The 27,312-nt window shown below is 44.9% G+C and overlaps 1 protein-coding gene across 1 annotated transcript; it reads left to right on the forward strand.

Moving 5' to 3' along the window:
- Nucleotides 1-26,407, forward strand: LOC132459132 (uncharacterized). Its single transcript, XM_060053511.1, has 16 exons — nt 1-84; nt 192-225; nt 363-434; nt 1,041-1,394; nt 1,491-1,788; nt 1,895-1,959; nt 2,905-3,207; nt 3,580-3,652; nt 4,392-4,473; nt 4,556-4,612; nt 9,153-9,377; nt 9,652-9,919; nt 21,385-21,687; nt 21,841-21,913; nt 22,328-22,409; nt 24,256-26,407. The coding sequence occupies exons 2-16, from the start codon at nt 207-209 to the stop codon at nt 24,568-24,570; spliced, it is 2,589 nt and encodes an 862-aa protein (XP_059909494.1). The 5' UTR covers nt 1-84; nt 192-206; the 3' UTR covers nt 24,571-26,407.
- The last annotated feature ends 905 nt before the right edge of the window (nt 26,408-27,312 follow it).

A 27,312-nucleotide genomic window follows, 5' to 3' on the forward strand; every position in this document is an offset into this window, starting at 1 on the left:
GGTCTGACCAACTAACCATTAGCGATGACTTATCTGCCAGACCGCAGCTGACCACACTGCGTAATAACTCTGGGACTCATTCAGGTAAATACATGTGGAGAGACATGCGTTTTCATCTCTAGATTTGGGTGGGCAAATGGAATTACAACACTATTTTTTAATTTATTTCGAACGCCTTGTTCTCTTTACAGAGGAAGTACAGTCCTATGCTGAAGTACATGTTTGGTCTGTATTGTTAGAAAGTGTTGTTCATATATGCTTTTGACAAAATGGCAACGTGAAGATCACAAGCTAGTAGGCCTACAGAACCAGTGGAACTGTTTTTAAGTTTTTACCTTTGCACCTTACATGAATCAATGCAGAACTGAAAGAAGATTCTGTTAAGAACATGGAGAGATCCATTACCATCCTCCTCCTATGGTGTCATCTCCAAGGTAAGAGATGGATCAGACGTTAATACTGTTAAACAAAACTGCAGAAATGTTGGTATCCTACATTTAAGTACCATGTAATGGTACCATGTCATTTCACTTCAGTAAGGTCCTTATGTGTAGTGTGGTAAAGTTTACGTTCAGTAAACGTTTAGTGTGTGTGTGTGTGCGTGTGTGTGTGTGTGTGTGTGTGTGTGTGCGTGTGTGTGTGTGTGTGTGTGTGTGTGTGTGTGTGCTTGCGTGCGTGCGTGCATGCGTGTGCGTGTGTGTGTGTGTTTGTGTTTGTGTGTGGGGGGGGGGGGTCTTTCTGTGTGGAGTTTTTATGCTGTCCCGGGTTCATGTGGACTTCCTCTCGGTAATCCGGTTTTCCTCAGGCACTATAAAAAACATTTAAGTTGCCACTCCTGCCACTCCGATGATCAAGGCGAGGGCACTACCTCCGGAGTGGTTTCACGGGCGCTGCCCTATGTCAGCCCACTGCTCCTAGCTTCTCGATGGGTTCAATGCAGAGGTTTAATTACCCCCCCAGTAGTACGGGGTAGCACGTTTGATGAGTGTTGTGGCTAGTGTGTTAGTTCTAGAATAAAAGTTTGACTGTCTTTCCCGCAGGCGTCGGAGGCCAGAGCTGGACCGTGTCTCTGCCCCAGAGTGTGAAGGGTCTGCAGGGTTCCTGTGTGAGGATCCCTTGCAATTTCACGCTGGAGCGCGGCTGGGATACTGACCTGGACCATGCATGTAAAGCCCAATGGTTTAAGGATTTTAGGAAAGACCCAGTGTTTGACTCCAGCCTCGACGGAGATCGAAACCTCTACCAGGGAGATCTGGAGGGGAATCTCCTGAACAGAGACTGCACAACTGTCTTCCACAACCTCCCCGCCTTCAAATCCAAGCTTTTCTTCAAAATAAATTGTCAAAGCAGTCTCAAATACAAATTCACTACTGCCGTTGTGGTCGATGTTAAAGGTTCATATTTTGGTTAATTATGTTACATTAATTGTGCTCCATACAGTTTATTTGGTTTCGTCGGTTTAACTAATTCCTGACGGGTGTGGTTAACAGATGCGTGGAGACCGGTCTTGAATCCAAAAGGCCAAGTGGAGGTTGTTGAAGGCAGGCCAGTCATGCTGTCCTGCTCCGCTCCGATCCTCTGTCCGTACCGACCCACGCTGTCATGGACACCAAGCCTTGGAGACACCCAGGAGACAGTGGAAGATGAGCTTGTGACCTCTGTGTTGACCTTCAATGCCTCCCCGCTTCACCGTGGACAGAGGATCACCTGCTCCTCCCTCTACAAGCGCCACACAGGACTAAGCAACGCCTCCTTCGAACAATATTTGACCATCAACTTTTTGTGTGAGTAATGGTCATTATTTTTTATTTATTTTAGGACCTTCTGGTAACACAGTTTGGTTTTGTTGCATTTAATGCGATGTAGTGTGATGAGGCAATGCGGTGATCTTCAGGTCCAAGTCCCAGAGTCCCAATGTGGTTGTGGATGGTTCTATACAGCAATGTTCTCTACAGACCAGTATAATAAAGATGGCGCCATCCACTGTAGGTTCTCTCCTGACCCTAACCCTAACCCATCTGTGCCAGTGAACTTTGCTTCACTAGAAATCCAGCAATTTTGATTGAACTGAAAAACATTTGGCCAAAATTGTTTCTAATTGATTTCTAATATAATTATTTGATCCTGCTTCTTAAACATATAATGATCGCTCCCTGTTGCTACGTGTCCTTCAATACGTCAATGAGTAGAGAAATCTTGCAAGGCAGAAAGTCCATTGCTCAAATCTTAACAGGTACCTTATATGGTCTGAGAAACAGCTTGTCTATGGTCTATTACTACGCAATGGCCTAATACTTCCAGCAGGGATGGCACTATCCTTATGTCTATGTTCTACTACTAAGCAATGGTCTACTACTTGCGGCACTCTAAGCACTTTCCTTGAATACACATGGTGTTGTTGGAACTGATCTAACTTTGGGGAAGCTTACTGTAACGGGCTGGTCTACATTGAAGGTGCTTTTATCTATTCAGCTTGTCTATTCTGAGAAATGGCATGAGGCAAAATTATAGTCAAGGGTTGACTAATTCAACTAGGATGGGTGATTTAACCTCATGTAAAAAAGTTCCAACTTTCGGCGGCTCAGCACAGCTGTGTGCTTCAAACCGATTATTGATGCATGCAGTTATATGGTAATTATCATTGCATCAATGACATAAACACATATTGCACGGTTTGGATCAGCCTATATTTAGGGACACCGTAGCTAGTCCAAAAACATATATACTTTTGGCTTGAATACCAGTAGAACGGCAGAGAACGGTATACACTGTAGTGTGTAGTACGAAGGCTCGGATGCAGACCTGGTGATGAGTAATGCATTTTTGTCCCGTAATACATGAAGTAAGATGGCTGGAAAAAAAATTCTCTCTTCTTGTTGTCTTCCTCCTTCCCTGTATCCACAGCTCCTCCCAGGATCCTGCCCTCTTCAGGCTGCAGCAGAATTGCAGCCTGGGTGCGATGTTCCTGCTACAGCGAGGGCAGACCATCACCGTCTCTGGAGTGGCGGTTGGATGGGAAACTGGTGTCGGGTTCTGAAGACGTGTCTGTTAGCCAGGTCAACCTGGACAATACAACCTCGTGGAGCGCCCTAACAATCAAGGCCTTACCTGGGCCGACAGCCTTGACCTGCCACAGCTCCAACGCTGTTGGGAACACCAGCCAGAAGCTGCCTGTGTCCCACCTGGACACACAGCCAAACCTGACAGGTGTGACCACAGGGACCCTATTGCACCACCAGCTGTGAGGATGATCAGTCGTTACAAGGTCTTTCAAAATATAGTCACTTGTGACATCAAAAACGGGACTGTTTACCAAGATGGTGATGTGGATGGGTAGCTCAAGCTCCACGTCACCGTCCTGGTGGACTGAACCACATGGATCGCTGATCTACCAATCATAGATCTGGGTAGAGACTTTAACTTGTGATGCCACCAGTGGCGTGATTTCTTAATGGCTCACGATGACTAATCAGCCTAAGGGCTTTTAAATACATTGATTGGTTCAAACAGAGCAAACACAAAACCATGAACAAAAACCTCCTGACAACACATTCTAAATCCTGATCTTTAATATTCCAGACGTGGTGCTGTGCACTGTCAAATCTGCTGTGATGTTCGTGGGATTAGTGTGTGTGGTCGTCTGCATTATAAGGTAAGTCCACCTGAAATCGTACACATTCACTGTGTTTACAAATTCACAACTTTCTCTGTTGAATTCAGATAGATGTCATTTAGCAGCAGAAGCCTACAAGCAGACTGAGGACATGGGGGACTGAACCCCAGGGGCGCAGTTGAGCGTTGACAGTGTAGAGTGTGACGACGGTTTCCAACTCCACCTCAAGTACAAGTTACGTACACTTATTATGCATTTTTGTCCAATAAATTTGAAAACGTTTAAGGCAAGATATATGCATCTTATTTGCTAAATACATATACTTATCATTTTAATTCAGATGAGGGCTATTTAAAGAAAACTATGAAGAGGATTAACAGCACTGCCAGGTGCTCGTCACGTCGTGTAGCTTCAGTGCTGGAGCTTCTGATCTAAAAAGGTTTATCACACATCAGTTGTGTGTGGGACAAATCAAATTATTTACAATAACCCGTGGATTGTTATCTATGTAGCAGCGAATCAGAAATAGACAGAGAATCTAATTGTACTATATTTAGCTCAGTCCACCCCATGCATTATACACTGTCTAGTCCCCCCCCCCCCCCCCCTGGTGCTCATTATTTTTCCGGTTGTATTCCGGTCAACGGGAGTGGGACAGCGCTCTCTCTATGACAGCTCTGCCAGAACCTTTCAACTGGTTTCCAAACCCCCTGGCCAATAGACCATCCTACCCCCTCTGATATACAGTTTGCTCTACTGTGTATTCTTTTGGTTTCAGAACCCGGAAAGTGGGGGAGGAGACGCGGTCCTTTAACGCTGCCACTGTGAAGCGAGCCCCCCCAGACGAGGAGGAGTCCCAGGTAACGTGGATACAAGCTCCACACTGACCTCTGCGATATTTGTGGAGCTCTGTTGTGCTTGAAGACCCATTCTGTGTCTCAGGTCGTCTTCGGAGGTGAGGGGGACATCTACATTAACAACGGGATGCAGATGAACCCGGTTGGGCCGAGAGAGGAGCCTGTTGGACCGAGAGAGGAGGCTGTTCTGAGAGCCGGTTCCCCAGTCTCAACGCACCGTGATGCAGCCTCCTCCCACCGGATAGGCCCTGCAGGCTCCCACCCAGGACGACCGGTCTCTAGGGAGCTGACTGAAGATACTCAGTAAACAGTTCATGATGACCAAGTATTTCCTCCAGGTAGATATTTTAAAAAGTTAGTATATAGCTTTTCTTAAATTAGTTGATAACCATCTGTGTCAGTGGCAGCCTGCCCCATACGCTGAATATGCAGTTGTGTGGACCAGTAAAGCCAGTTCACAAAAGTTAATTAATTCTCTAATTCAAGATCCATTCGGAGGGGTTATGTTGCCCTCTGGTGGTGATTTGCATTCACAGCCCAGGTAGAGAATGCTTGTAGTTGTCCAGAGTGAATTTTAATGCAATATATACTGTTTCATACATTGTGTGAAACATGACAGCAAATCTATTGAAATTAATAAATGTCTTAATAATAATTCTATCCTTTTGGCAAAATAAACATTGGTCAAGTTTCTACTAGGTTTTATAGCAATGTCTAATTTTGATTAAAATGTGTAACCATCTCTTTTAAACAATTGCAGTCCTTTGTTTTTATTTAAAGTCACAGTTTTCAGCTCAAGGCAGGGAGTGGCCCCAAAGTAAGTCTTGCCTAGGGCCAACACTGACCAGTATACCTGGTAACATCTAGCGTCCCTGGTAACATCTAGCGTCCTAGGTAACAACTAGCATAACGTGGGGCCCATGGTACCAACCAGTCTTCCTGGTCAGTATTAACCAAGAGCAGTGTTTAAAGTATCAAGAGAGAACAATATAAACCGTGTTATCAGATGACCGTATCAACAGTAAGCATTTTCAGAAGGGAACAGTATAAACAGATAGCAATATTAAAAGTATTCGTATTGACAGAGTAGGCCTACATTATTAACAGTATTAAGAGCAGCATCAATAGTATGAACACTGAACACTTTACAGTAAGAGAACAGAATTATCAGTATTGAAGTGGAAGTCCTGAAGATTTATAAAGCAATGGATTTCATCTGTCTCAAGCACTATCGTGTAACCTAATTTGGCGATAGATTGTCAAGATTGCCAATGTGTGGAATTCAATTGGGTATGCATGGCAGGCGGCTAGTTGGTGCTGTGATACACTATCACACAAAACCGCAATGTCTGAGCGCATGCGTAGAATCTTCCTTCTCTTATCCATGCCGCAAAAACCAAAACAGAATTACAGATCCTTCTCTGTTCAGTAATACTATCTGTACATATCCTGTACATTTCGTGGAAAGACTCCTGTACGCTTGTTAGAGCTGCCAGAGCAGCTTGAAGGTCCGACGCATGGAAATAATCTGCATGTTTGTTTATTTCCTTGTACGGGCACATGGTTTCAGATGTATGCGTTTTCATGCCCCAAAAACGCCGTCAACGTCTAAACGAAAGGCACTTCCGATAAAATATTTTGTTGTTTTTACCCGCAAGCGTCCTCGTGTAAACGGGGCCTAAGGCCACTGTGGCAGTGTGTGTGTGTGTGTGATGGCTGGTTTAAGCAGCCTCAGCTGGCGGAGTCTGATTGGACTCTGGTGCTGGGTGAGGCTGCACACCTGTTTCACATTGAGTAATCAGTGAGCACAGGTTAGACCAGCCGTCTGCACTCGGCAGCGAGCATGCATCGGAGGTGGCTCGTGTGTGCTTGCAACCGCTATAAATCCCAGGATGCATTTCGCACTCGCAGCAGTACGATGGCGGACAATATGGAGAAGACGCACAACTGTAGCTTTTTTTTAAGTTACTCTTAACTTATATATATATTTATATAATATATAATATAATAATAATAATAATATATAAATATATATAGATATATAAAGTCGTGTGTGTTAGTGTGTATAACTTATACACATGACAGGACACGCATATCTTTTCAAATTTTATTCATTCAGAATATTTACATACTATTTGAAAATTAAAGAGGCTGGGATTTTGTTTTATATCATTTGTTTATATTCAGTAGTATATGCCTAAATGAGGCCGTAGCACAGTTAACGGACGAGCAGAGGTGGTGACGTCATCGAGTCCGCTGCTGTTCCAATTGCAGGTACGTACTCGCGTGCTCGCAAGTCTGCTTGAAGTACGGACTTGCCAAGTCCGTACTTGCAAGTCATCGAGTCCGTAGCACGCGTGCTAGGAATTGAGAAACGGCCTCGCTTTCCGCTGTGCAGGCTGCTCAACTTCCCGTTTCTGTTCCATTACCCTGCTTTGTGGACTCTACACCACTACATAACATCTATCCATCATCCACTTACTGTGTTACTGATGCTGCTGATCTATGTCATTACTTCAATTTAGCGGTCGTCCTTCATTCAATTATGTTAAGTTTACTTTTTCAATCATCACCCTCTCCAATAGTTTATTACGGCCTAGAGCCGGGTCTAAACACAGTATTAACAGAACAGTATCAACAGTATTAACAAAGAACATTATCAACAGTGAGAAGAATGAACAGAGAACAGTATCAACGGGATTAACAGAACAGTATCAACAGTGTTACCACTGAACAGTGTGAACAGCTTTAACAGTGTTTACATTAGTTACAGTATTAACTGATACCAGTATCAATAGTATTAATGGAGAACAGTATTAGCTGCATTAACACTGTTAACATTATTAACAATGATTACAGCCCTGTGTTAACGGAGAACAGCAACAGTATTTACTAATCAGTGCATCATTAATATTGGTTGATGTGGTTTTGTTGAACCTTTAATCTCCAAATATATCTTCTTCCTGTGTGTTGGCTCAGCTCTAGGTTATGACTCTGCTTGTGTACATTTTAATAAGTTCCTCATTCGCTCACCTCACCAAGGCGTAGAGAGAAAGATGAAGTAAAGCTTTTACTCTTCAGGAACTTCATATCAAGTCCTTCACCTCTATCACGTAAGTCAACTCTCTGTCTGGTTGATAGAACAAAGGAAAATAATTACTGTTGTATTACACGTCTAATGTCTATTACATGTATTGATGTATATTCTTTTTTGTTTTATTCAAGCAATACCTGTTTTAGTTAATGTAAGGGTGTTATCTTTTGTTTTCCTGTTTATATCTCTGTCTAAACTTCTCAAGAGTTGAACATTTCCAAATGTTATCTTTAAAGGTAATACATCACATATGCATGGTTATTATCATTCTTCTTCTTCGAATATTGGTATGATATGATGGAAAATTAGTTTAATTAGTCATGGTAAAAGTGGTAGATTTACTGTTATTTTGAAATAGACATTTCTATAGCATTTAACAATGTCTTACTATTATTACTGTGGTACTGAATACCTCAAGTGTAGTACGATATTAAGTGTAGTACAGAAGTTAATGAGATTTTTTTAATTCTCCTGATGAAGTTCTGGAGGAGAACATGACTGGATCCTGGAGACTATTTCTGCTCTGTAGTCTCCTGCAAGGTAAACACTCTCTGTTGAAACCTGAAGTTACCTTCTGAATACCTGTAGCACTGAAGTTCTCCCTGTAGTCTCTGTTTTTACCCTCTGTAGTACTCTAATAATACCTGTAGTACCTACTCTGTTAATGCCTATATTACTCTCTTACTACCTGTAGTGCCCTCTGTAGTACTCTTTTAATACCTATTGTACTCTCTTAATACCTGTAGTATTCACTGTGATCCTCTGTCAATACCAGTAGTACTCTGCTAATACTTCTTAATTACTCAGTGTTTACTTTAAAGCGTAAGATTTAGAAATTAATTTGAAGAATACCATACAAATCAAACATAATAATAATAATAATAATAATAATAATAATAATAATAATAATAATAACAACTAATAACTTAGTAAATAATATTACTAACTAATAATAATTTATTGATGCTGATAAATGATCGTATTTTGTAGGAAGTTCAATGTTGCATTTAAATATATTGTCAAAGTTTGTGCATCGATTGAGCCTTTGGATTTGTCAACCTCTTGTTTTAAAGGTGCTGGGTGCAACGCTGCAGAATTTAAGGCCCTAGTGCCAGCAAGTGTGACGACACTCAATGGATCCTGTGTTACCGTTCCTTGTTCCTTCACCGTGAGGGACAGGTTTGATGCCTGGCTAAAGCCTGGATGCAGAAAATGGTGGTATATAAGTAAGGATCAACCTATAAGCAACCAACTTATAAGTTCTACAACAATCAGGGGGGAGCTTACAGCATACGACTGTACCACAACATTCAATAACGTACATGAAGACCATGTTCAATATTATTTTAAAATTCATTATGATGGAAGTGATTTAAAATATACTTTTTATGAAAACCCAGTGACCATCAGGATCAAGGGTAAGTGCAATGTGTGTCCGTCTGAAACAAACATGTATCACAAGTCCTATTGGTCTTACTGTGGTTCAGATGATGCTGAATGCTGGTAATGCTTGGGTCTCCATAGTAACCGCTCTAAATTGGTTTGGTACCCAGGGCGCCCTGATGCACCTCGTTTGACCACCCCCAAGGAGCCGGTGGTGGAGGGGACTCCTGTGGAGCTGGGGTGCTCTGCCCGGTCCTACTGTGACACCCACCCCCCCACTGTGACGTGGACCCCCGCCCTGGGGCTCAGCACCCAGCTCCAGCAGGGCGATACCGTGACCTCCACTCTGACCTTCAACGCCTCCCACCTCCACCATGGAAACAATGTCTCCTGCACTGCGGCCTTCTACATACCATCTGGCAACAAAACTGTGACGTCTACAAGATACCAACTCAGTATCTTATGTGAGTCAATGTACTACCTTTTCAATGGAGAGTACATTTTATTATTTGTTTACTTTTTTATATTGATCTTCTCTGTAATATACCTTTTTTTCCCTTGATCTTAGAAGACTTTGATGCTCCTCCTGTTTTTCATTTCATTTATTCTAATTTATTGTATTCAGAACAGTTTTCTTAAACTCACAACATCTGACCAACATGACACCGGAGCTGAGGGCTAGGCTCTGATTGGTGGGTTCTCTCTCAGATGCCCCTAGGAACACCTCTGCTGTCGGCAGCCCGTGTCTTCCAGCCAGAGAGGGAGGCTGCCTCAACCTGACCTGCTCAAGTCATGCTAACCCTGCTGTCAGCGAGTTCACCTGGTACCGAATTCACGGAGAACACATCCTTAAGATCGGGAGTGGATCTTCTCTGTCCATCCAGCTGTGGAACGCCAATAACGTTTACTTCTGTGAGGTCCGGAATGACATTGGCACAGAAAAGTCTAATGTCTACAAGATCGACATTCAAAGTAAGTTGATTCAAAACAGGAAACAACCCTGAGCTTGGTGATGTATCTAAAGGTTTCCTCGATCTAAGACAGAAGACAAAGCAGTGTGTTGATCAATAATTCAAAGTATGATTGACTCAAAATCAGTGAGCAAATGAAAAGGTTAATTCATTCAAACCTGAATATGTTTTTTAGGTACTCATTTCAGTTTTTGTTCTGCTTTTTTTGATGACTCTGACTGCTTATTGTAAGATCGACGTTCAAAGTTAGATTGACTAAAAAACAGGAACAACCCTGAGTTTAGTGATCTAGTGAAAACAATCCTTTTTGTTCAACAGGAAGTATGACTTGCTTAAAATTCTCTCTTCATGTTGTTTTTCCCCTTCGCTGTATCCACAGTTCCTTCACAGATCTTTAATATTCCAGACTTGGTGCTGTGCATTGGCAAATCTGCTGTGATAATCGTGGGCTTAGTATGCGTGGTCGTCTGTATTATAAGGTAAGTCCACTTAAATTCGTACACATTCACTGTGTCATTTAGCAGCAGAAGCCTACAAGCAGACTGAGGACATGGAGAACTGAACCCCAGGGGCGCAGTTGAGCGTTGACAGTGTAGAGTGTGACGACGGTTGCCAACCACTCCTCAAGTACAAGTTACGTACACTTATTATGCCCTGCTGAGGCTGTTCTGAGAGCCGGTTCCCCAGTCTCAACGCACCGTGATGCAGCCTCCTCCCGCCTGATAGGCCCTGCAGGCTCCCACCCAGGACGACCGGTCTCTAGGGAGCTCACTGAAGATACTCAGTAAACAGTTTATGATGACCAAGTATTTTTTTCCAGGTAGATATTTTCATAGTTAGTATATCGCTTAATAGTTTCACTGTAGATCAAAATAACTGCTTGTTTTTCTCTATGTTTTTCTTTCCTTATTTTTCTCTTTTTCTTATTGGTTACGATGAATATAAAGGTGATATCATATGGTGTTTAGCCTACTTGCAATTATACGGCCCTGGTAAACCCTGAGAACAACGTTTGACCCTGGTAGGCCTTAGGACCAACTCGTGAACCTGGTATTCACTAGTTCCCTGGTCGCCCCTGGTAACCACCTGTAGTCATGGTGACCACTAGCATCGCTGCTAAGTTGGTAACCATCAGTGTCAGTGGCGGCCCGCCCTATACGCTCAATATGCAATTGTGTGGAGCAGCAGACAATACACAACATTTAAAGAATTCACTAATTCAAGATCCATTCGGAAGGGTTATGTTGCCCTCTGGTGGTGATTTTGCATTCACAGCCCAGGTAGAGAATGCTTGTAGTTGTCCAGAGTGAATTTTAATGCAATATATACTGTTTCATACATTGTGTGAAACATGACAGCAAATCTATTGAAATTAATAAATGTCTTAATTGTAATTCTATCCCTTTGGCAAATTAAACATAGGTCACGTATCTTCTAGGTTTTACAGCAATGTCTAATGTGTACGACCATGGAAGTAATCCCCCGATGATTCTCTATATGTTTAACAATTATTATTTTAGATTAGTTTGCTTTTTGACTTTATAAGAAAAGCACCTTGTATATACCTTTTTGAATGTTAAAACAGAAATAATAATTACCACTCGTTTTTAAATATATTTCTGTTTCTGAAACGAGAATCAAATGACCAATATATATACAGACCCATCAGCTGGTGTACCCAGGGAACTCACAACCCCGTAAGGAAGCAAAGGAGTCTGAAATGACCCCACATGGTATCATGGACCTATTATGTGTGGGTGCAATAAATAAGACAGATATGATGGTGCCAGCCCCACGTCAGGTTTCAAATACAAGTAATACTGAAACTGAATCTCAAACTTGATCCTGAAATGTATTTAACATGAAATATTGTGCAGGGGGAGGGCTGTGCCCGCAATCGATGGAGGAAGCAGTCAGGTGTGCAGGAAGACAACAACAGGAGTATGATCGACAGGGATCTGACATGGACAGGGAATTTTTTTATTTAAACATTCAGAGGAAATCAGGCATACTGTAGGCCTATGTAAATAAGATTAAAGAGGTCTAGGATAGTATAAATGATAACAGTAAATGGCAGGTGTACTTTGCTTTTGATGGAGCCATAATGTTCTATTAATAAAAATATTAATAAAATGCATTTTATTGATGGGCACCTTTCAGCACACCTTACATGTATAATTAATAATAGATTAAAAACACTTGGGTGGAGCGTGTTTGTCACTTTTGTGAAATAGCTGGAAAGAGCTGGAGTAACGGAATAAGATGCAGCTGGGCAGGGCGCTGAGAGGTGATGCATGAGGTATGATGGCGGCACGGCAGACAAGTACAGGAGCATGATGGACTGGGATCTGATGAGGAAACAAAAAAGATTTTCTAACTTAAGATAAAATGTACTCTGAAGTTTCCAGTTTCTGCAAACAGAAGAGAAGGGGTTTAGTTAAGGCTTTGTATCATTAATAAGATAGACTGTGACATACAATCAATCACAAACAAAAAAATATAAAAGGCCTGTCTTAGTTTAAAGCCCATTTACAGGGCTCAAGGTGCAGGCCAAGAGTGGGAACAAAGAACAAAGACTCACATCACAAACTCAGACAGTCACAAATAAACATATAAATACATGAAACATGCAGATAAATACTAGACCATAAGATATGTTTGGGTTTCTCTTGTTGTATCTTAAAAACAAAATACACAACATTAAGAAAAGGGTAGAAAATAAAAGTAATAATAGATAAAGCTAAACTCAGTTAGTGATGGGCATACATTTAAATGTACAAAAATTACAGAGGTCATGGATCGGATGTGCTGTTTAAAAAGAAATGCACTATTAAACTATGCTTTGTGTTCCGTTATGCAAGCTCCAAGTCTACAATTGAACGATGTCTTTTTGCAGTTTTGAGTGCTTTGTGCCAACTTGTGCTCCGTCATGCAAGCTCCAAGTGTCACACTGCTTACGAAACAGATCCTTTCCAACTAACTATTTACGAAAAATGCAATCAATAACTTATGTACAAATAAATGTTTACATTTCAACCAGCAACGAAGTTGGAGTGGCCTACACACATAAATAATTGTAATACACCAACATTGTTAACTGTCATACATGGGTAGCTAAACAAGCTAATGAAAATACCAACGCTGAAATGTTAGACTATTAACAATAATATAAAATGATACCGTAATCTGTTCTTTGTCTTTTGATCTTTTGAATAAATGGATCAATATATGGTGAATCACAATGATCGCAAGCAGAGGACCGTGAGAGTTATTGAGCAGCAGCTGAACCAGTCTAAAAATCGGACACGTTAACGGAGCACTGAACTAGGCCCTCTCGGATGCCAGGTCGAAATAAACAACATTTGTTTCACTACGACTCCTTTCAGCTGCACACCTCCTTCTCCAGCAAAAAATAATTAGAGAGAACGGCTAATAAAACGCTTGAGGTGGCGTTTTGAAAAGAAAAAACGTAAATTTTTTTTGGAGATGGCATGAAGATAATTATGAGCCTGTAGTGCCGAGAGACGGGAGTCGGAGTATCCAGCACAAAGTTTTAATGAACACAACACAATAAAACGTACATTCGGAAAGTCAAACCGGACTGAACTGGACGGTCGTTCCGTCTGCTTAAAGGGTCCGTGCTAAACACGCCCCCAACCCATAGTTCCGTGGGTAAATTATGTTAACCACCACACAAGCCCCCCCAGAATTCACCCATAGTCAAAGTCCTTGTGACGGGAAGTGGCGACGACCCGACCCCGTCTCGAGCGGAGGACAGGGGCCGAGGCAGCGGAAGCAGCAGGTACGTCGGCGCCGCCCACCACCTCGGAGGTCCCGGGGGTCAACGAGGTCGCTGGAGTCTCAACGGCCAGCGCGGGGCGCGGCACAGGCGGACGTCCCCGGCGTGGGGGTTGCGCCACCTCCACCGGTCTGGAAATGTCCACGTTAGCCGGCTTAACCCTATCCCAGGAAACGGTCTCAGGCCTACCCCCGATGTCCACCACCAGGCACTTGTCTCCGTGGCTCAAAACCCTGAACGGGCCATCTTAAGGAGGGCGTAGGGGACCACGGTGGGCGTCGTGGCGAATGAAAACATAGTCCACCGTGCGCAGATCGGGGGGCATGCGGAAAGTGGGAGTGCCGTGTTGCTACGTGGAAACAGGCGCGAAAACCTTAGTGGTTTCCAGCAGGGAGGAACGTTGTCTGGCCGCCGACCAGGGAACCGAGGCGTCAGGAATAAAATCGCCTGGCACTCGTAGGGCCTGCCCGTAGACCAGCTCCGCCGAAGAGGACTGCAGGTCCTCCTTAGGGGCGCACCTGAGGCCGAGCATTACCCATGGCAGCCTATCTACCCAGTCGCCGTCCTTCAAGCTGGCCCGTAGGGCCACCTTCATGGAACGGTGGAGATGTTCGCACAAGCCGTTCGCCTGGGGATGATAGGCGGGAGTGCGGTGCAGCTTGACCCCCAACCCCTCAGCCACCGCGTTCCAGAGTTCCGAGGTGAACTGCGAGCCCCGGTCCGAGGAGAGGTCTGCAGAGTCCCAAAGCGCCTGACCCTTGTGCCGATGAACGCGCGAGCGCCACGTCAGAAGCCGGTGTCGAGGAGAGGGGAACAGCTTCAGGCCAGCGGGTCGTCGTGTCGACCATGGTGAAGAGGTAGGTGAACCCGTGAGAGGAGGGAAGCGGTCCCACCAGGTCGACGTTGAGGTGGTCGAACCTCCTTCTCGGGAACAGTAAACTCTCCAAGGGGGGCCTTAATATGGCGGTGCTCGTTGGACCGTTGACAGTCAACGCATGAGTTGACCCAAGCACTAGCGTCCTTTCTAAGCCCCTGCCACACAAACCTCTGGGAATCCAATTTCACCGACTGCTTCCTGCCGGGGTGGGAAAGGCCATGCAACGCCTCAAAAACGGGCCGGCGCCAGGACACCGGGACCAGCGGTCGAGGCTGGCCCGTGGAGACGTCACACCATAGCCTCACGTCCGAGCTGCCAACCGCGACCTCCTCAAGGCGCAATCCCGTGTCCGAATGCCTCAGGGCCTGGACCCCATGGTCGGAGGCCTGGTCCACGCTCATGCGGACGTAATCCAGGCCCAGTTGGACGGCCCCGATGACTGTTCTCGAGAGGCAGTCTGCGACCACGTTGGACTTGCCAGCAATGTGTCGGATGTCCGTGGTGTACTCAGCGATGTACGCAAGCTGACGCTGCTGGCGGGCAGACCACGGCTCCGCCACCTTGGACATGCAGAATGTTCGAGGCTTGTGGTCCACGAAAGCCGCAAACTCTCGTCCTTCCAGGAGGAACCGGAAATGGCGGATCGCCAGCCAGAGTCCAAGGAGTTCCCTGTTGAACGCGCCGTACTTGCGCTCCCTGGGGGTCAACTGGCGACTGAAAAAGGCGAACGGCTGCCAGGCACCATCAACCCATTGTTCGTGCACTGCGCCGACGGCGTAGTCAGACGTGTCGGTGGTGATGGCGATGGGGGCATCATGCGACAGATGGGCCAACATGGCGGCTTGGCCCAAGGCGGCCTTCGTGGCCTCGAACGCCTTCTCCCTCTCCGCCGTCTAGTCGACAGCCTGGCCAGGGGACTTGTCCTTGAGAGCCCCGTACAGCGGGCGCATGACGTGAGCCGCCTGGCGGATGAACCGGTGGTAAAACGTCACCGTCCCCAGGAATTCCCGGAGCGCCCGAGCCGTGTGCGGGTGGGGGAAAGCAGAAATCGCCTCCACCTTCGACGACCTCCACCATCTTTGTTGATGAGATGCCCCAGGAAGTGGATGGAGGACAACCCGAACAGGCACTTGGCCGGGTTGATGATTAGTCCGTGCTGGTCGAGCCTCATGAAGAGGTCGCGTAGGTGACCCTGGTGCTCCTTTTCGGAGGAGCTGGCGACCAGGATGTCGTCCAAATAAACGAAAACGAAGGGCATCTCCCTGAGCGCCGAGTCCATTAACCGCTGGAAGGTCTGAGCTGCGTTCTTGAGTCCGAACGGCATACGCAGGAACTAGAATAACCCGAACGGCGTCACCACCGATGTCTTGGCGATGTCCGAGGGATGTACCGGCACCTGGTGGTAACCACGCACCAGGTCCACCTTCGAGAAGACCCGCTTGCCCGCCAGGTGTGCTGAGAAGTCCTGGATGTGCGGGATTGGGTAGCGGTCGGGCGTGTTAACGTTGTTCAGGCGGCGGTAATCCCCACAGGGTCGCCACCCGCCGTCTGGCTTGGGAACGATGTGGAGTGGTGAGGCCCAGGGGCTGTCCGAGCGGCGGATGATGCCCAGGCGCTCCGACCTTCAGCCTGTCGGGGTTAAGTCGTCGGGACCTAGCGTAGACGGGTGGGCCCTTGGTGTCTATATGATGCTCTACACCATGTTTCGCCGTGACCGCGGAAAAGGTAGGTCGGGTTATACCGGGGAACTGAGCAGGCGTTGATATTCGTCCCCCTCTGAGAGGGAGCTGGAGAGCCCGCCGTAAGCCGCTCGACCGCGGGCACATTTAAACGAGGAGAACGTCCGTGCGTCCACCAGGCGGTTGTTTTTTACGCCTACCAGCAGATTCTGCGCGCAAAGGAAATCCGCGCCGAGGAGGGGAAAGGAGATGTCGACCGTGCCAAAATCCCACCTGAATCGCTGGCCTCCAAAGCACAGGTCTGCAGTCGTTGTACCATACGTGCGGATGGGTGTGTTGTTAGCGGACCTCAACTGTGGACCGTGGACGCCAGGGGCGGTGTCCTCCACCGTAGCCGGCAGGACGCTCCTCTGAGCGCCGGTGTCGCAAAGAAACTCGCGGCCGGAGAGAGTGTCCCTGAACAATAGCCGGGTTGACGGGCCTGCACTCACGGCCACTAATGAGCGCAAGCCTTGGCGTTTCCCGTCGGTTTGAAGTTGCACGGGGACCGGCACCTCTTTGCCTTAGCGCCGAAACGTGCGTGAAAATAGCACATACCATTGTTGGCACTGCCATCGGCGGCCACTGGGGCTCTGTTGGTTAGCCTGTCACTGTCCGGTGGGTAGGCACTGCGTGTTGGGGCTAGCACTTTGGGTGCGAAACTCTGAGCAGCCAGGAAATACGGTCGGCTTCCTCCGCCAATGCGCGTGGCTCAGTAATACTCGTGCCCGCGAGCGCCGTCCGGACCTGCGGTGGCATGTGTTGGAGGAACAGCTCCATGAAGAGGAAGTTAGGTTCTTCCGCACCCAGCAGGTTGAGCATCATCTCTATATGCTCAGACGGTTTGCTGTTCCCGAGGCCCCGAATAGCCAACAACCGTTGGGCCCGCTCCGACTGTGACAGTCTTCAACAGGAAGGCTTTGAGGTCCCTGTACTTGCCGTGGTCCGGGGGATTCGCTATGAAATTCGCCGCCCGGGTCGCAGTGGATCTCCCCAGCGCCGACACGACGTGGTAGTAGCGTGCGGTGTCGTCCGTGACGTCACGGATGGCGAACTGCGCCTCCGTCTGTGCGAACCACGCCGTCGGGCGAAAACTCCCAGAACTCCGGCAACTTAATAAAAGCATTATTCGCCATGTTCGTCTTGATTCTTGAAGCTTAAGCGAGACCGACGTCGTGGTCACCAGTGTAGTGCCGAGAGACGGGAGTCGGAGGCGGAGTATCCAGCACAAAGTTTTAATGAACACAACACAATAAAACGTACATTCGGAAAGTCAAACCAGACTGAACTGGACGGTCGCTCCGTCTGCTAAAGGGTTCCGTGCTACAACCACTACAAGCCTTTGATTGATATCCAGACATTTTTTGCGGAGACACATTCCTGTACCCCACTTGTATTGGAGTGAACGGAGATATCTACTTCTGGGTCCCTTGAATCGAGGGACCCGTCCACAGCCCGCTTAAACAGCTGCAATACCGGGCTTGGCCGCTGAGCACTGGTGGATTGCGGAAGTATGCACTGTTCCTGGGGGCTTGGGAAGCACCCTTGTCATGTGTTCTCAGAAGCTGCCATTTTGAATGACGCAGTCTTCAAGCCCTCGACCCCAGTGCACTCGCTTTCCGTTGTGCAGGCTGCTCAACTTCCCGTTTTCTGTTCCATTACCCTGCTTTGTCGACTCTTCACCACTACATAACATATAGCCGTCATCCACTTACTGTGTTACTGATGCTGCTGATCTACACATGTCATTACTTCAATTTAGCGGTCGTCCTTCATTCAATTATGTTAAGTTTACTCTTTCAATCATCACCCTCTCCAATAGTTTATTACGGCCTAGAGCCGGGTCTAAACACAGTATTAACAGAGAACAGTATCACAGTATTAACAGAGAACAGTATGAACAGAACAGTATCAACAGTATCAACGGAGAACCGTATCAACAGTATTAACAGAACAGTGTCAACAGTATCAACAGTATTAACAGTATTAACAAAGAACATTATCAACAGTGAGAAGAATTAACAGAGAACTGTATCAACGAGATTAACAGAGAACAGTATCAACAGTGTTAACAGAACAGTATCAACAGTATAAACAGTATTAACAAAGAACATTATCTACAGTTTCAACAGTGAGAAGAATTAACAGAGAACTGTATCAACGAGATTAACAGAACAGCATCAACAGTGTTAACAGAGAAAAGTATCATCAGAGAACCGCATGAACGGTGTTAACATTATTAACAAAATGAATAGAAGTCAGTATCAACAGTATTACCAGTGAACAGTGTGAACGGCTTTAACAGTGTTTACAATAGTAACAGTATTAAAAGAGACCAGTATCAATAGTATTAATAGAGAACAGTATTAGCTGCATTAACAGCGTTGACATTATTAACAGTAGTAGCAATTAACAGTATTAAGAGTATTTACTAATCAACAGTCATACAGTGCAGTATTAATATTGGTATATGGTTTTGTTGAACCTTTAATCTCTAACTATATATTCTTCCTGTGTGTTGGCTCAGCTCTAGGTTATGACTCTGCTCATGTACATTTGAATAAGTTCCTCATTCACTCACCTCACCCAGGCGTGGAGAGAAAGATGAAGTAAAGCTTTTACTCTTCTGGAACTTCATATCAAGTCCTTCACCTCTATCACGTAAGTCAACTCTATGTCTGGTTGATAGAACAAAGGAACATAATTACTGTTGTATTACACGTCTAATGTCTATTACATATATTTATGTATATTATTTTTAGTTTTATTCAAGCTATACCTGTTTTAGTTAATGTAAGGGTGTTATCTTTTGTTTTCCTGTTTATATCTCTGTCTAAACTTCTCAAGAGTTGAACATGTCCAAATGTTATCTTTAAAGGTAATACATCACATGTGCATGGTTATTATCATTGTTCTTCTTTGAATATCGGTATTATATGATGGAAAATTAGTTTAATTAGTCATGGTAAAAGTGGTAGATTTACTGGTATTTTGAAATAAACATTTCAATAGCATTTAACAATGTCTTATTATTATAAGTGTAGTACTGAATACCTTAAGGGTTGTACGATATTAAGTGTAGTACAGAAGTTAATGAGATTTTTGTATTTCTCCTGATGAAGTTCTGGAGGAGAACATGACTGGATCCTGGAGACTATTTCTGCTCTGTAGTCTCCTGCAAGGTAAACATCTCAACACTCTCTGTTGAAACCTGTAGTTACCTTCTTAATACCTGTAGCACTAAAGTTCTCCCTGTAGTCTCTGTTTTTACCCTCTGTAGTACTAATAATAATAATACATGTAGTACTTGCTCTGTTAATGCATATGTATTAAAAAGTAAGATTTTGAAACAAATTAGAAGCATACCATACAAATCAAACATAATAATGACAATAATAATGATAATAACTAATATCTTAGGAAATAATTTAACTTACTAATAATAATTTAATTGATTCAGATAAATTATCTTGTTTTTTCAGGAAGTTCAATGTTGCATTAAAATATATTGTCAACGTTTATGCATCGATTGATCCTTTGGATTTGTCAAACTCTTGTTTTAAAGGTGCTGGGTGCAACGCTGCAAAATGTAAGGCCCTAGTGCCAGCAAGTGTGACGACACTGTGTTACCGTTCCTTGTTCCTTCACCGTGCCGGACCAGTATAAAGTCAATCTACATCCTGGATGTATACCAATATGGAAAAAAGATCAAATAACTATCAGTGCTACAACATTCAGGGGAAATCTAACAGCGTACAACTGTACTACAACATTAAATAACGTACTTGAAGACAATGTTCAATATTATTTTAGAATTGACTGTGGAAATCGATTAAATATGATTTTTCAAAATACAGTGTGACCATCCAGATCAAGGGTAAGTGCAATGTGTGCCTGACTGAAACAAACATGTCTCTAAGTCCTATTGGTCTTACTGTGGTTCAGATGATGCTGAATGCTGGTAATGCTTGGGTCTCCATAGTAACCGCTCTAAATTGGTTTGGTACCCAGGGCTCCCTGATGCACCTCATTTGACCACCCCCAAGGAGCCGATGGTGGAGGGGACTCCTGTGGAGCTGGGGTGCTCTGCCCTGTCCTACTGTGACACCCACCCCCCCACTGTGACGTGGACCCCCGCCCTGGGGCTCAGCACCCAGCTCCAGCAGAACGATACCGTGACCTCCACTCTGACCTTCAACGCCTCCCACCTCCACCATGGAAACAATGTCTCCTGCACTGCGGCCTACTACATACCATCTGGGAACAAAACTGTGACGTCTACGAGATACCAACTCAGTATCTTATGTGAGTCAATGTACTACCTTTTCAATGAAAAGTACATTATAATTTGTTTACTTTTTTGTATTGATCTTCTCTGTAGTATACCTTTTTTTCCTTGATCTTAGAAGACAAAGCAGTGGGTTGATAAACTTTTGACGCTTCTCCTGTTTTTCTATTAATTCACTATATTTTCTTGTATTCAGAACAGTTTTGTTAAATTCACAACATCTGCCCAACATGACGGCGGAGCTGAGGGCTAGGCTCTGATTGGTGGGTTCTCTCTCAGTTGCCCCCAGGAACACCTCTGCTGTCGGCAGCCCGTGTCTTCCAGCCAGAGAGGGAGGCTGCCTGAACCTGACCTGCTCCAGTCATGCAAACCCTGCTGTCAGCGAGTTCACCTGGTACCGAATACACAGAGAACACATCCTTAAGATCGGGACTGGATCTTCTCTGTCCATCCAGCTGTGGAACGCCAATGACGTTTTCTTCTGTGTAGTCAGGAATGACATTGGCATTGAAACGTCTAATATCTACAAGATCGACATTCAAAGTAAGTTGATTCAAAACAGGAAACCACCCCTAGCTTGGTGATGTATCTAAAGGTTTCCTCGATCTAAGACAGAAGACAAAGCAGTGTGTTGATCAATAATTCGAAGTAAGATTTACTCAAAACCAGGAACAACCCTGAGTTTGGTGAAGTAGTGATAACAATTTTTTTTGTTAAACAGGAAGTAAGATGACTTCTCCAAATTCTCTCTTGATGTTGTCCTCCCCCTTCCCTGTATTCACAGCTCCTCCCAGGATCCTGCCCTCTTCAGCCTGCAGCAGAATTGCGCCCTGGGTGCGATGTTCCTGCGACAGCGTGGGCAGACCATCACCGTCTCTGGAGTGGCGGTTGGATGGGAAACTGGTGTCGGGTTCTGAAGACGTGTCTGTTAGCCAGGTCAACCTGGAGAACGCCACGTTGAGGAGCTCCCTCACAATGAGGGCCCCTGCTGGTCTGACAGCCTTGACCTGCCACAGCTCCAACGCTGCCGGGAACACCAGCCAGGAGCTTCCTGTCCCCCACCTGGATACACAGCCAACCCTGACAGGTCTGTCCTCAGGGAGATAAAGGGACCCTATTGCACCACCAGCTGTAAGGCTGATCAGTCATTACAAGGTCTTTCAATAATAAGCACAAGGGATTCTTAAAATGCAGTGATTGGTCAAATCACAAATTCCTGATGCCACCTTTTCACACTCAGAACAACTGCCCTGGATAGCTGCTACTGCAGTTCTAGCCGCGGGTCTGCTGTTTGCAACAGCGTGTGCCGTAAGGTACATGGACTGCTAGCCATTGTTCGTACGAATGTCCATTTCTTCACTGATTATTTAATTATTCTCATTATCGAATATTTAGCTTACAGTCACACCGAGGTCATCATCTGAATTGAAACCACCTTCCCTGTCTGGCAGTGGGATCAATTCAGCTAATCACGATGTCAATCAAAATGGTCTTCTTCTTCTTCTTCTTCTTCTTCTTCTTCTTCTTCTTCTTCTTCTTCTTCTTCTTCTTCTTCTTCTTCTTCTTCTTCTTCTTCTTCTTCTTCTTCTTCTTCTTCTTCTTCTTCTTCTTCTTCTTCTTCTTCTTCTTCTTCTTCTTCTTCTTCTTCTTCTTCTTCTTCTTCTTCTTCTTCTTCTTCTTCTTCTTCTTCTTCTTCTTCTTCTTCTTCCCAACTGTTAACATTCCAGAGCTTGGAAGATGGCCACCCGGACAAGACTTGGCAGTGATGGCCTACTCAACAAAGCTCCACCCAACCAAGGGAACTCCAAGGTAAGCCTCCACTTATTTATACCCAGGATACCCTATCTGAAAACAATCTGTAGCCGGCTAACCCTAACACTATCTTTACCAAGGTAAGCCTAACCTTATCTGTAAACAGGTTACCCTAAACCGACCATATGTTTACCCAGATAATCCTAACCCCATCTTTTTCCCACGGTCACCCTAACCTTATCTGTAAACAGGTTACCCTAACCCTATGGTTAGCAAGGTAACCATAACCTTATCTGTAAACAGGTTACCCTAACCCTATGTTTACCAAGGTAACTCTAACCTTATCTGTAAATGGGTTACCCTAACCCAGGGCTCTACAGTGCGCCCATTTCACTCGCATTTGCGAGTGAATATTTCGGCGTGCGAACGAGAAAAACAAAACAGGAGCACGCGTGCGAGTGACTTCTCCACAGCGCACTATACTGTGCGTTCACACCAAACGCGAAGGGGCGAAACGATTCCAAACAAAGCAGCGATTCCATTTGCATCGCGACACTTTTGCCTGGCACGTGCGAGCGCGTTCACGTGGATTTCAGGTGGATTTGCAGCACGCCACTTTTGCTCGAGTTGAAACATTAAACTTTGCCGCGACATTCGCGTGATGACAGCCAATCAGCGTTCAACAGCGTGGTCACTGAGTGACGTGTGCAACGTAACAGCCAATCAGTTTTCAACCGGCAAACCGTTCCCTGCAGTGCAGTCCGGGGTGAACCGCAGCATGGAGGAGAAAGTGATTGTGGCCGTTTGCGACTCCCGAGCTCTATATAGAATAGTATATGATATAATATAATTGTATTGCATTTATAATATCACGGCCGAAAGCTCTGTGCGCCTCTGGATGGACGTAGCGCGGGGAGCACTACGGGAGGGTTTAGGGGGTTTGTTCGCCTACGTTGCTATGGTTACCAATCGTGTGTGTTCCAACGTTTATTAAGTATCTAAATCGCTGTCTGATCAATACTTAATTCACTGCCTTTTCCGTGGTCATTACAATATTATGAATATACTGCGTGGAGAAACTTAATGCTGTTACTGTAGTCGATAAAGTCTACAAATTCACCCCCCGACTGGTTGAAGGATTTCGGGTGGCTAGTTTATGATGCTAAGTCTGTACATTTTGTAAGGTTGCCCCATCGGCAATGGCAGGCTCCTCTGTTTATAACGGGAACCCTAATCTGGAACGCGATGCTGTGGTGAAACACATCGAGTCCACTTGGCATTCTCGCTGTCCCGATTTCTATATAAATCGCACCCAGTCCCAGCCCAATAACCCCTGGTACGGTGGAAGCAGAAATTGGTGCTGTTTTGTGTAGCCTAAATTGAATCTTGTCCATTTATTTGTCTTAATTTTACTTTAGTAAATTGGTGCTGTTGGTGTGTGCAATTTCTGCACGCTAATAAATGTTCGAAACAAAAACCTATTGTGCCCCCATTTTTTTTTCCTGTGCTCCTAAATTTTTTAACTTAGGGGCACGAAAAAAATGTTAGTGTAGAGCCCTGCCCTAACCCGACCCTATGTTTATCCAGGTAACCCTAACCCTATCTCTGTCCCAAGGTCACCCTAATCTTAACCGTTTTTAACCCGGGAAACCAGGGTGTGAGTAACATGTGAGGCAGTAGGAGTTGAGCTCCCATAAGTCTGAGCTCCCATGAAATAAGTCAAATGTGTAAAAATGTGTGTCTTTGTGTGTGTGTGTGTGTGTGTGTGTGTGTGTGTGTGTGTGTGTGTGTGTGTGTGTGTGTGTGTGTGTGTGTGTGTGTGTGTGTGTGTGTGATGTCTTTTTGACATCCCAATCAGTAAATCCATATATATATATATATATAATATATATATCTCACTCAGGTGTTCTTCAGAAGTGGGGAGGACATCTATGCTAACATTGATACACTGATGAACACGGTCGGACCAAGAGAGGATCCTGTTGGAGCAGGAGAAGAGGCTGTGGGACTGGGAGAAGGGGCTGTGGGACTGGGAGAAGGGGCTGTTGGACTGGGAGAAGGGGCTGTTGGACTGGGAGAAGGGGCTGTTGGACTGGGAGAAGGGGCTGTTGGACTGGGAGGAGGGGCTGTTGGACTGGGAGAAGGGGCTGTTGGACTGGGAGAAGGGGCCGACTGTGATGTCCTGTACACAACAGTGAAATGGAAGAAGAAGTCCTAGAAAAAAGAGGTCTGAGCTCCTGGGGCAGAGACCCTCTGGGGCCCAGGGCCCCGGAGGCCCCTAGACTTCCTCTGGGTGGATGAGGGATGAGCTAAGGGCCGGAGGGATGAGTTAAGGGCTACATTGATGGGTAAAGGCTAGAGGGATGAGTTAAGGGCTACATTGATGAGTAAAGGCTAGAGGGATGAGTTAAGGGCTACATTGATGAGTAAAGGCTAGAGGGATGAGTTAAGGGCTACATTGATGGGTAAAGGCTAGAGGGATGAGTCAAGGGCTACATTGATGGGTAAAGGCTAGAGGGTTGAGTTAAGGGCTACATTGATGGGTAAAGGCTAGAGGGATGAGTTAAGGGCTACATTGATGGGTAAAGGCTAGAGGGATGAGTTAAGGGCTACATTGATGGGTAAAGGCTAGAGGGATGAGTTAAGGGCTACATTGATGGGTAAAGGCTAGCGGGAGGAGTTAAGGGCTACCTGGATGAGTTAAGGGATGTAGGGATGAGTTAAGGGCTAGAGGGATGAGTACGGGGCTAGACCAGGGGCCATATTCCCAAAGAATCTTAGGGTTAAAAGTTAGGGTTAGTGGCTGATTTAGGAGAAACCCTTAAGAATAATGGGCGTGTCAGTCTTAAATGTTGGACTCCTAATTGATTTAAATTAGAGCAATTCACAAAGTATTATTGGCCCAAAAGTAGAACCCAAGTCTAGGAGAGCTTTAAAGTCCTCGAGAGGACACCTAACTCAGTAAGACCTATTCACAAATAATCAGAAAATGGCTGCAGCGAGACAAAATGTTTTGGAGATAATAGAGGACTTCGAATTGATAAAGAGATATAGGCGTATGGGTATCAAACTTGTGGTTGAATTTGTGAATAACAACTTGATATTTAGCAACAGGGAAAATGCAACTTTGCAATGCTGACGATTTAGGAATATCGCTGTTAAGGGAAACGTATAAATATGTCCTCAGTTGTTGTATATATATGTATATAGTGTTGATTCTGTACCCAAGTCCACAGATTATTGAACCACTGTGGGGAGCTGGGTAAGGATGCAGGCTTGCGTCATATGTAAATGAAGGTGCGTTCACATCAAACACATGTTCAGGATGTATAATGCAGTTCTAAGAGAGATCGGCCGAGCGTAACATGCATAAATGGTATTGAGAAAATATATCATGAACCATGCCCAAGAGCTAAAGAGTTCATCGCCTCCGTCCCAACTATCTCTCAGAGTGTAGCGTATGGGGAAGCGGCCTTCCTTAACGTCAACAATCGCAACATCAGTGATGGTTAAAACACACGGGGCTGTAAAGCTTAGATCGAGTGGTGACTCTTTGTCGCTGGCGTGGTGGAGTATACGTAGAACGAATAGTATTCACTTCAGCCTTATGGCATATTTATTCACCGTTCAGAAGAGCCTACAGAATACACGACTGGATGCCGCTCAGTCATTCAACAACATCGCTCTAGCTTGACTTGACGCACTCATCTGCTAGAGCGTAGTGACATCATCACGTTACCGTAAAACATGTAACACATTGTCAACAGGATTATACTGGTACCCTCCTACCACAGTTCATGGAGTAAGGGTGCAATCACATATTAACACTTAACAGGGGAAATGTTACAAATTAATCTATAATCATTCTTATTAATATATTGTATTAAGTTTGTAATCAGCTCAGTAGCAATTGGTCCTGGTACCAGTTGGGCTTTCGCTTGAGTTTCATGTCTTAGGCTTCGCTTTCTTTCATCATGAGAGGAGGACTTGAACAGCAGTATGGGCTGATTTTAAAGTGTTTGAGTTCTGGATATATGCTCAATGGATGAAGTTTGCATGGTGCTTTTAATTACCTCCTTGATATAATGCAATTTGCGTGTTTTTATTGTTTGTGTTCTCTCTCTTTAACGTGCATACATTGCATTATCATGGTCTGCACAAAAGTGTCATCATGTGTGTATTCTGCTAACTGCACTGTCCATAACTATTTGATAGGACTTCATTGTAGCGTATGTAACAGGATGTTTCGGATGAGTTTCACCGAGACCGCCTGCACTCAACAACCAATCACCATACTGACCGCTAAACTTTTGCCCGAGAATCGACATAAGGGGGTGTCATTCTTAATTCACTCTTGTTGATTTATCCTTAGTATGAGTAGGTCTCAGCGGCTTAGTGAATTACTTTAAGAAAAACTCCTACGTAAAAACTTTTAGAGCAAGTTAGGAGCACTCCTAGCGGTAAGATAAAAAGCTTTGTGAATACGGCCCCAGATGTCTAGTAAATCAGAGTTTAAAAAAAAGGTTGTGAATAGGTTTTCATTCGATATATTTTTTATATGACTATGATTATTATTATTCTATAGATTGGTTTAACTTTTAAAATATGATTCTTTTTGATAAGCAAGTCATAAGTCATCAGTGATGCCAGTAGCGCGTAACGCGTTACTGTGTTTCCTGGCAGCGCTGTGTGTCAGTGTTAACAGTGAGCTCTCCCCCTGGCCCAGCCTGCGCCTGCTGGCCTCCGAGAAGACTGAGGCATGACAGCTGCTGGCCACAGGCTGAGCCAGAATAACCCCCAAAGACGTCACTAGCACCCCCAATCAACAAGAGTGAACTAAGAATGACACCCCCTTACGTCAGTCCACTTTTTTCAGTAACGAGTAATCTAACGCGTTACTATTTCCAAACCAGTAATAAAATTAAAATTACTCATCATAGTCACTGTGCGTTACTATTTT

This window comes from Gadus macrocephalus, chromosome 6 (genome assembly GCF_031168955.1).
Source record: "Gadus macrocephalus chromosome 6, ASM3116895v1".
NCBI classification, from domain to species: domain Eukaryota; kingdom Metazoa; phylum Chordata; class Actinopteri; order Gadiformes; family Gadidae; genus Gadus; species Gadus macrocephalus.